This window comes from Symphodus melops (genome assembly GCF_947650265.1).
Source record: "Symphodus melops genome assembly, chromosome: 11".
Lineage (NCBI taxonomy): Eukaryota > Metazoa > Chordata > Actinopteri > Labriformes > Labridae > Symphodus > Symphodus melops.
The window spans coordinates 8541052-8552528 of NC_136701.1; the positions used below are offsets into that span (position 1 = coordinate 8541052).

An 11477-nucleotide genomic window follows, 5' to 3' on the forward strand; every position below is an offset into this window, starting at 1 on the left:
AAATTAATATTAAAATTACCATGATACATTTGGTATCGTTAATTTTTGTTCCAACATTTGTATTTTATAGTCATTTAATATGACAAAACAGAAATAAGTTACATTTATGATTTGTCTCACAGATGGGTATTATTGCAACAATACCAAAATAGGAAGAAAAAAAGCATTGGGAATTTTGCTTGCACAAGTTATTACAAAAAATGCCTGTCATACAAAAACTTCTTACAATGTGCCGGAATTATGTTTAGGTTTCGTTAGAAAGTCTACAAACAAAATGCAAAAAGTTCAAATTAGATGGACTTTTATGTTTAATGATCGATCAACCACATTCACTAATCTACAGCTTTGAAGCTTTTCGCCAAGTTTGAAGATCAGGTTTCCAGACAGAAAGACATTATTTCTATTTATTGTTTGTCCACTTTAATCAATTTCATCTTCTATTACAGTTTATGCTTAAAATGCCTTGTTTAATGAAAAGGTTAAAAATAATGAAAAGTTGGTCAGCTATAGACCATTAAGCATATTCAAACGTGTCCATCCAAAAATTCATTTTTTTCTGCCATTTGCAAAGCTAATTTGTCAAGGTTGGCTGTTTAAATGTCTTTGGATTCTACACATTGATTGGAAAAAGCAAGTCATTTACAGGTGACTAAAGTTGTGTTCTGTCAAAACAAAGAGCGATACAATTATAAACTGGTTCAAGATGTTCTTTATTTAATTCAGGGAATGGCAATACTGTCAGTAACAATAAGTATGATTCCCATAACCAGTTGTGGAAGACTACCACCACTCCATTATATTCAGCTTCCTCCTTTAGAGAAGTTCTGTAACTCGCCTCCATACATTTCCTTTTATTAGCTCTAATCAACAGATCTTCACTTTCATAAGACTTCACAGGTGGAATAAACTATTTAAGACTGTCAATAAAATAATGTTCCTTTTTGCTATATGTAACAAAAGACTTGTTTTACACCAAATGCACAAAGAACAAGTGAGACAAAAACACAGAAAGTACTGGTACACACTGGGGTTTAGTGTCTTTTAGAGCTACTGGCAGCTGCTTACACCAGCGACAACTAACCCTTTCTGTTGTATAGTATTTCAAAACAGACAGTAGAGCTCTCAAGTGAAGAGGTGTGGAAATGACAGTTGTCACCACTACTGCTTTAGAGCCAGGAGTGCTTAATGGTGCAATGTAACAGCACCATCTAGTGGTATAACTACTCAACTGTATGCTGGTTGTGTTGAGTCCTGTATGCATTTTGAGCTTGTTTCTTTTTCCCTTTTCTCTGTGTTGGAATGCTGAGAAATGAAAAACTTAAAGCATAATGTAGGAATGCAGTGAAACAACTAAGTGTGAGGCCAACATCTATGTACTCAAAGCTACTTTTCCCTTGTGAGCTACATAATTCATGATAAAATGTTCCATTGTGGTTTTGTTCTGAGCATTGGCTCTTCATTATGACAAAATAATGTTCCCTTTAAGTGGTCCTTAAAAAGTGGTAGATCATTGAAAGAACAGTTTGACCTTTACGCCGTCTTCTTTTTCCAGCAGTAGCATTTCTAGTGGCAACAAGGGTTTGTGAGAGCTTACTAAATCAGTAAAGGATTTGGATTTATTTATCTTTTTTTTGGGGGGGGGGCATGTGTGCTGGGAGGAAAAAAGAAGGGCATGTGCCCTATGCTTGTTGAATTTCTATGCTTGGAATTCTAAGCCAAGACCAAGCTTGTGGCCACCAGCATTGATGTTCTTGCCATCGAGGAGAGCAGAGAGGGTAAGCTTGATGCCTGCAGAAACAGAGACGTCTTGTGAAGTCGCGCACAGACTAAACCATTTTCAGGAGCACCAACATATATTACTAGACAGTTTACTGAGGCTTTAGCGTTTACATATGCAGAAATATACATTTATTTTTATACTGCTGTTTGTCCTTGAAACCCAAGTTGTATTGCACTTATTACTGTTCTCACAGCTGTTCTGTTTAGGGTTTAGCTCTAATCTAACCAAAGTTAGCAGTTAAAAACTGCAAGGCAGCCTATCACAATAAACAAGTTCATGTGCTAAATTCCCCTCAATAATACAACTAAATATTTCACGTACACATCTCAATCATTCTGCTCAGATCTGGACTACATTTGGATTTTATCAATTGTTATACCATTGCATTATCTGGTTCACAGTGTTTTACTAATATTGTAGTCTTTGTAAACATGGTCAGTCTTTTGGTCTATTTCAGCACTTGATACCTCATTTATATACCCAGTGCACTCACCTGGTTTAAGAGTCTGAGTGTAGCCCAGGCCCACAAGGCTGGAGTTGTTCACCTTGGCCTGTTTGGGAAACAGATGAAATTCAAACAGAGAAAAGTGGCCTGGAGGCAACACAACCATTTCATAGTGGCTCCTCGTCAAGTTGGATTAAAGGACTAATGTCACTGACTAAATGAGACTATTGGCCAAACCTGGGTAGACCCTGCTCTTATTCCCACAGAACTTTATTTTTCCCCGGGGGGGTAATTCCTAATTGTAACTTAAATTTAAAAAGTGCCATCTAGTTTTGATGCACTATTGATTTCTTTCATAAAACAGAATGTAAGGTCATTAATGATGATAAAACACTGACAATAGAACAACATGCGTACAGCATGGTATAAAACAACTGGTTTCCCTGACCTCTGGATGATGGGACAAGAAGGTTAAAACAAGCTCTACGGGGTAGAAGTTACAATGCCATTAAAAACACCTGACTATTCTACTACTGTAACACTACTCACAGAGAATGATGCGTCAGGGTCGATCTGATACTTTGCAGCGATGCCAAAGCGGGTGTTGCTGTTTCCAGCAGTCCAGGCGAGGTTAACGGCTGTCTCCAGCTGGTCATTCACCTTCTGGTAGATGGAGCCACCAAACTCAGTTCCATCATTTCTGAGATAGAAAACAAAACCGATTGGAATATAAATGTTACTGTATTTAAATGTATTCCTTCTACATTATATGTGTAATTATATTCTGTTCATTAAACAAATGCAACACCTTACTTCGTATGTTGCGTGCCACTTATGTAAAGCCTTCATTAAACTTTGTCTGACCTCACACAAACACTTGAGCTGTAACTCAAACTGACACTCAGTGAGAGGTACAGCCGGAGGGAAAAAAAAGAAAAAGGATGAGATGTGTATACCAGACCTTTGCCTCCTCACAGTCTCTCCCTGCTCTGATACGACCTCACTCTGCCTTTCACTGGAGGTCTTTATGTGTGGCAACAACTCCCTTCACCTCACTTGTAATATAGTAAATCCAATCACCTGACTGTAAAAATAACTGCCAGGCACCTAGGGGCTCGGCAGACTGCCAAATGGGCAACAAGTTTATCAGTCAGACGAGGACAAGGAAACAGTTTGAAGACTGGTTTGATCACGTGTCTGCACTCACTCAGATTGAACATTTACTCTGGAACATATTTCTTAACATCATAGGAAGCTTAGAGTCTTTAGATTATGGTCAAAGATGTTTGAACTAAAGTTTCAAGTTACCATTAGTATCCTGAAAGTAAACTTTGCAATCTACCTTAAACATCAGTGGACTACATTAGCGTACTGCACGCATGACAGTAACAATCTGCTGCTCGTAGTCTTACACATTCGTATGGAGCTGGAACTCGTCAGTCTTGTATCCAACAGCAAAGTTGCTCTGGGTGACCCTGTTCCTGCCAGCCTCAAAAGTCATCTGGTAGCCGGCCAGCCAGCCCTCGTAGCCAACCACTGCTGCGCCATGAATGGCTGTACCATTGATGTCGTAGTTCACGTCACAGCCGAGGTTGATGTGGTCACACTTGTAGCCCGTCTTGACTTTTCCACTCTTCTTGCTGTCAGGATTTTGGGAGGAGACGGAAAATTGTTAATCAAAGGTCAGGTTCCCCCAAGACTTAAAACATCCAACTGTTGGGAAAACAATAAATAAAGTAGAAGACGTGCACGTTTTTTTTATCATGTATATTGTCACGCAAGTCATGGGGGCACTGATGAGGTATGGCACAGATTATCTTTTTATTTTAGCGTTTTACAGATCCACTTAACACAACCATGTTAATAGTATCCTGTAATAACGCAGCCTCACTTTTAATTCAGTTAGGATTTAAAAGTCCCGGGAATTCAGAGTCCAGCCAAATGTAAGTGCTGTGTGCATTGTGCCTTTTATCCACATTTAAGATCAAGGTGCCTCTGTGACTTCGTTAGTGACCTTAGCGCAGCGGGTCAGCAAACCTGGCTAGCCAACATGAGCTAGTTGGCAGCGGTTGCATCTCCTCCAGTTCACTGATGTGTTAATGTAATCAGGCCTATGTTACTGAACTGTATTTCAGCTAAATAAGTAGCTTGTACATCTGCTTGTTTTATCTAACGATCAATTGTTCTGTCCAATATAGCTGAGAGCTGCAGACAGATGAGGCTATTGAACAGTTTCAACAAAAACACTTTACTTCATTTGAATTTTCCCTCAAGATCAATAAAGGATCTATCTGTCTATCCATCTACTTTCACAGATGATTTTGCCTCATACATTTGGAAAATGTCTTTTTATAGATACCTAGTAGTTGTAGATCAAACTGGTATTTAGGATATATTTAACCAATCCTCATCTTGTTATTTTCTTTCACATACCTTTAATAATCCCTGAGGGAAATTCTGCGTTAACACTCTACCATTGAGAGACTGGCTTCTCTCACATAGGCCTGAAATACTCACAGGTGCGCACACAGGACGTGTGGACATGCATTGTTGGAGAGTGTGGGACTGCTACACACTTCCAGAGCTGTAGGAGCTTAGGTGACTTACTCAAGGACACATCAGCAGTGCTCAGGAAGTGTCCTGGCACCTCTCCAGCTACCAGACCACCTTCCAGATTTTTTCAGAGTTGTCATTTAGCTGCTCTTACCCAGTGTTTGGTGAGAAGGAGGAATCAAACGTCAGCTTCAGCCCCTTAGCCAACTGTGGAAAAGTCAAGAAGAAATAAACAATCAGAGCTACAAGGCGTGACTTGGAATAATTTCACCACTATTTGAGTGAATTCAGAGAAAACAATATATTTGTCCGGCCAATAGAAACCTCACACATATTCATATCACTTTTAAGAATTTCTTGGCAGCTCAACCCTGTCTAATACCTGGTCTTCAAGGGTGATCTCCGTCCCCAGGGTGTTGTCTGTGTTCCACTTCTCTGTGAAGGTCAGTCCGTGCTCTGCCCACTTGTATTTGGTCTCCAGTGAACCTGCGACTTTGCTGGTCTCAGTGTTGGCAGAGCCTGTGCTGGTGAACTCCTGAAGTTAACAGTTTGGGTAAAAGGTTAACTAGCAACCATCTTCCAATCATCATAAACGCATAAAATACATCATCTTTATACTCTGCCATCACAGTGACAGAACATTTGGACTTCCGAGAAATGTTCACAGAACAATCTTCAAAAATGGAATAACTCCATTTTTGTGTACATTTCCGCACAGCAAACATGATTAATTGGAAAACAAGGTCTTATTTGAGAAAATCTAAAACAATGATCTCTGTGACTTAAGAGTGTCCTGGAGCAGCTATGATAAACTGACAAAGACTTACCAGTCCATTCTCAGACTTTGTTTTCAAGTCCAGCTTGATGAGTCCAAAGCCTGAAACATAAAAAGGATCAAAATGATGTGAAGGTATAACTTTACATCTAATAATAACCCACATGAAAGGTGAAAACACTTTTAGAACACAAGTACTGGACAGCTCTACAATAAATTAAAGACTATTTAAAAGCCAATGTTGGTGCAGACATTTAAAAATGATCCATTGTGTTCCTCTGGTTAATCAATGTATGGATTCATGTTGGTGAGAACTCAGCCTCCTGAAGAGAATTAAAGCGATCCCTATCTCGCTGACTGAACCTGTGCATTGATTTGTTGCAGGTTCAGTGAGAACATTTGAGCAGGCACTTATGAAACACAGCGTCAGGTTTTAGGATATCAGAGTTATTAACTAGGGATGATGGTAAATGGACTTGAGCTTGTACAGTGCAATAAAGTACCTATCTATCTATATATCTATCTTTCTATCTATCTATCTACAGATCACACCGTGAACTACTCGTTCACACTGATGGCTGGTTATATGTCCATCGGGTAAATAATTCTATTCACACATTCATACGCCCCTGACGCAGCAGGGGGAGCAATTCGGGGTGAAGGGCCCGAAGGACACATCGGACATGTTGCTCGAACCCTCAACCTTCCGATTGAGACGACTCTACCACACAGCCAGAGACGATGTAACAATTCACTCAACTCACGATACGATTCTCTCAAGATTTATTCGAAGAGAACGTGGAGGTGATTAAATGCTGCTTCATGTCGGTTGTGCTATTTGTGCAGTTCTCCGTCTCGTTCTAATATTTGCACTCAGTTATTGTCTCAGGAAGTCAAAATGCCTCCACTACCATGATAATGCCTGCTTATTACAACCAACCTCCTCTGCTCTACAGCTGCTGACGCTTCACAATACTACTGGGATTCATGTCTCAGAGAACCGACAGGAACCTTGACACCTTGGAATCGATTTTTTTTTTTTTTTTTTTTTTTAAGATTTATTTTTGGCCTTTTTGCCTTTATTTGACAGGAAAGTGGATAGAGTCGGAAATGGGGAGAGAGTGGGGAGAGACATGCGGGAAAGTGGCCACAGGCCGGACGCGAACCCGGGCCGCCCGCGCGAGGACCGAATCCTCGCAACATGGTACGCGCGCTGTCGCTGCCGCTGAGCTATCGGCGCCCCCTTGGAATCGATTTTTAACTGCCTCACGATTCATCTTTGCATCCCTATAATTAGCTGCCTAGCTTAGCTTAGTACTACTATATTGTCGAAGCTAACCCTTCAGTTAACCTTATAGTCATCAACCAATCCCTGTATGTCTTCATGTGAAGCAGCACTTCCTTCAGAGATGTTCATTATGTGACCAGCTGTTACTCAGTTGAAGCCACTGTCAGGCTGGTGGGGATTTCTCCTTAATGGAAAATGTGACTCACTCTACTGCAGCAAAGAGGAATTCCCTTGATAAGAAGAAGACATCACTCTGTAACCTTCAGCACATCTTTGTGTATAGTACACAAAGCACACCCCAATGACACCTACTAGACCTGCAGTTCTCCTTAGCTGCTTGTGCGTTGCCTGTTAATGGCGGGATAAAAATGTACACGCATGCTACGCCTCCTCTGCAAAGTAAAACACACCCGAGTCATAATGGCGAGGCGAAATCGTTCAGCCCCTCGATCAGCATCAGAGCTAGTTACAAGTGTCGAGAATAATGTGACAGTGCAAAGTTGATGCTGTTAGGACGGAGCAGCTCTGTGTGTGTGCATGCCTGAGAGTGTGTGTACGTGAAGCTCCCGCCGCTTTTTACGCCTCATGAGATCCCACAACGCTGTGACAAAATGTGAAATCACACACCGAAACATTAATATTATATCGTTTGGATGTGTTAGAACAAAGGCGGAGAGATGGCAGAGATTTGTTACGGTAAAAAAAAAAAAAAGGACTGTTGTAGTACAGTACACTGCTAGTAGGAATCTGTGAAAAACAAAGACCTTTGTTGCAGCAATGCAACATTTGCCACATTGCATACAGAGAGCAGGTCTGTAGAATCACTGAAGCTTAAAATTTTGTAATTACTCTCGTTTATGACTTCATAGCACAATAAAGGAGGAAGGTTTGTCAATTTACACTTCTGACGCACAATCGAATGTTTCATTTTGCCGTTGCAGAAAAAGCGTGGAGAGAAACGATGGTACAAAGAGGGGTGAGTTAATAAAAATGATTTTAAGTTAAGGAAGCAATCATATTAATCAAACAGCAGGAGCACACACACAGCGCTGTTCCACCCTGCCGGCTCAGCTGTCATACAGGAACGCTGTTACACTTCTATTACACCTCAACTTTGTGTTTCTGTGACATTTACTGATACATACAGTGTATAAAACACACTTTTAATACTTATTTTTAATCTAGAAAGTTGGCTACGCCCAATATACCAATACACCGATGTGAAGTGAAGCCCTCCCCATGACACAGTAGACGCAAAATTACACAATTGAAAATTCACCCCATTCATTGTGTATTGAAAGCTCAAGGTCAGCGAGTGACCAGCGGAGGTGGGGCAGCAGGACTTGAGGGAAGAGAGTCTATGCTTCACAACTTCCCCTGCAGGCTGAGTGCTGAACTAACCGTAATGTAGCTCGTGGGAGTGCAAACTTCACAAAGTCAAAACTAGCTGTACTGAAAGAGCTACACAGCTGCACAGAAACTGAACGCTGTAGACTTCACATTAACACAGTTCAAACCTTTATTCTCTCTGGAAGACATCCAGACATACATGAGGCTTCATATGTTGATCGAATGACTCCGAGTGTGAATGGCTTACCATATCCTTTGGTAAAAACATCCTTGGCAGACTTTCCAAGGTCAACGTAGGTGGGAGGTACAGCCATGATCTGCACAGGGAAAGAGGAAGTTCAAGGCTGTGACTAAGAACAAGAGCGAAAACAAATACGTTATCTCTGCTGAAGAACATCCCTGCTGTCTCTTAGTTCTGTTCCACAACATGTTCAGCCACACACGACATGGAAGACACAGTGAGCACACAGCTTCAGGAGAGCGCTCTGACAGATGTGATGTGTGAGCAGCTGAGAGAAGGAGGCAGCAGACGCTGGAGGTCAGTGACACGCTGATGGAGAGGACATTTAGAAGTCTGATGAAGTGACTGCCTTTGCGATGCAAATGCACACATTTGTAAAAACATGTCAGAGTGTTACATTTTTGACACTTCAATTCTGAACTCAAAGCTATGTCCATTTTTTTAAAGGGCTTTTTCATTTCCATCGATTTTAAAGTTTAGAGAAAACTACGATCCTTTTTCCCCCACATAGTAACTCTCTCACATTTCATGTTGCACAGTTCAGACAAAACTATGATGACCACAGACTGAAGCACAAAGCAGACATTTGCTAACCCTCTATGTGTACGAGTGAACCTCTTTGTCCTTTCTATTCATGAGCAGCTTGTTGTGCAAGACATGTCTCTTTCCTCATTAGGATATGTAAACACAGATTCCGTTTTTTCAAAAGCACAATAGTTATGAAGCAACAGCTGTTGCACGATGATATCGATAACATAAATGTGCATATTGACTGTAGATAGACCAAGAATGTGAACAGGTGGATGGCTTTTTAGGGCTACAACACAAATCCAAAAACATTTTCCAGCAGAGGGTAATACTAGTTCAAACTCCATGTCTCCTTCCTGCCTTGTAGCCTGTTCAACCAGGTCTGATGGTAACCCCACCTTTTTTTTTAACAACCCCACCTTTTAACACTCCCAAATCACGTGAACATGTGTTTCACATTTCAAATGTTTAACTCATTGTCTTCTAAGTCATTCAGGATACACTCCTCTAGTCAATGTGGGAGAACTGATCTGTGGTCAGAGGGAAGCACTTGGACAGGAAGCAAATGTCAAGTGTTTCACATATGTCTCCAGAGCCTATAAACACATACACAAATAGTATGTCCGCTAAGCCATTCACCCTGCTCACACACACTCACTCACACACTCACACGCTGCCAAAACACCCCACTGCGCCTGAGTAGCTTTGTGGCTTTCACACATGGCTAGAGGACTTATATTAGGGTGACTAACACACTGGACATATGATAATATTATTGAGAACGAAGCGACTTTAAGAGCTTAATATTTTAAATTAAAGAGATATATCACTGTCAGGTGATAAAACAAATGAGTTGCCAGAGTACACCAAACTCGCAACATGATGAGGGCAAAGCATGAAACATCCACTCATTGACTTTGAAGTTTATTTTTGGATCTTTATCTTGTGCACATCTTTATTTGTGTACACATTCTTTAAAAAAAAAGTGGCTACTTGACACAGAGGCTAATGAGGACATCATCTCCAGTCCCTCGCCTGCTAACAGATTAGCATCATGAAGCCGTGAAGGTGGGATGCAGGCAGCGTCCTGCGGTGAGGACGGAGCAGCAGGCAGGAGGTCGCATGATTTCCAGAGGGCAAAGCCTTTAGCTAGTTAAGCTTCTTTGCTAGCTAGCTGAGTACCTGCTGACCAGACTAGTAAATGCCCTGTCAAATGACCGCAACACACTAGCTAGCATGCATATAGCAGTTCGCTTGTCCGAGCAGCAGGCCTCGCATCTCTGCAGCACGTCGAGCTACATCCTACTCCGGTGAAACATGAACCGATGAGACAGACAGCAGCGGGATCAGGAGGTCAGCAGCAGTCGACTCAAAATTAATAAAGACAAAATGTATACAGCATAGACAATGTAAGTTGTGTGGCATTTAAGTGATGGATACATAGCCTACCTCTCTGTGCTCCAGTCCTGACCAAGAAGGGGCTTGTCAACTGCACAAAGGGTGGAGAGAAGAGGGAGGTGGCGCGCCGTCACGTACGCAACCAGCGAGTCACGCAAGCATCAGCAGCACGTCGTCAACGTCAAAGATACAATACTTAACCAAAGACCAAGATCATTCCCTCCCTGTCTGAGTCTGGACATTTATCGGACGTATCCACAGTTTGTGTATTTTATGTAAAGCAGCATTAGTAAGCATTAGTTAGCAAACACGACTGTCACTGACGAGGTTGATAATTTCTATATATATATTTTTTTGATGCTTGCGATTTCTGTTGCTGGGTAGTTTGTAGACGAAGTGAGTAACAGCGTGTTGCTAAGACGCTTTTTTTCCTTTGTTTTTAAATTTCCACTCTAAAATTTGCAGGTGATATCTTTCACTGTTAAAAGAAGGCAGGGTGAGACATTTAGCCAGAAAACATTACTCACCAATCAAACTTTATTGGTATTATGCCAATTCATAACAAATGTTATCTCAACAAACTTAAAAAAAAGAGCAGATCTAGATCTCACACTTTGTTATATCACAGGCTACATACAGGGCAAAATCAGCAAAGGACTTACAACTTTGTTCACAGGGGGAGCCAAAATCAGCAACAAACTTTAACTTAAATATTTACGTACTTCATTCAGTTCTAATAGAATATTTACTAAGTTCATGTTCATTTTACTTCTGAACAATAAGACTTTGCAGGACACCATTGACACCTGCAACAAATTACTTGGCAGAATAGCCAATTCATTTTGTTTGTAAATATTTAGGCTAAATAGAGGTTAATCTTGAAGGAAGTCTGGTTAAATCTTCTCTTCTCTGACCATCTTCTGCTGTAACCAAGACGTTATAGTATAACACTTAAGGTGAATGAAATAAACAGTGAAGTCAAATTTTAAATCAATTTTTTTTTGTTTATGTAGTGGCTGTTTGTCTAAAAAAAGATCTAAATAAAATGTGTCGTCCGCTACATCGTTACAAGTTCATACACCCGAAATCGGAAATACTACTAGCTGAAACATCTCTTTT

The 11477-nt window shown here is 40.8% G+C and overlaps 1 protein-coding gene across 1 annotated transcript; it reads right to left on the bottom strand.

The window, feature by feature from the left end:
• Positions 1–686: 686 nt before the first annotated feature.
• Positions 687–10518, bottom strand: vdac1 (voltage-dependent anion channel 1). The gene is made up of 9 exons (XM_079355863.1): positions 10410–10518; positions 8439–8508; positions 5606–5655; positions 5161–5313; positions 4933–4985; positions 3638–3865; positions 2775–2925; positions 2274–2331; positions 687–1788 (listed from the first exon to the last, which is right to left on the bottom strand). The coding sequence occupies exons 2-9, from the start codon at positions 8503–8505 to the stop codon at positions 1697–1699; spliced, it is 852 nt and encodes a 283-aa protein (XP_079211989.1). The 5' UTR covers positions 8506–8508; positions 10410–10518; the 3' UTR covers positions 687–1696.
• Positions 10519–11477: the final 959 nt, after the last annotated feature.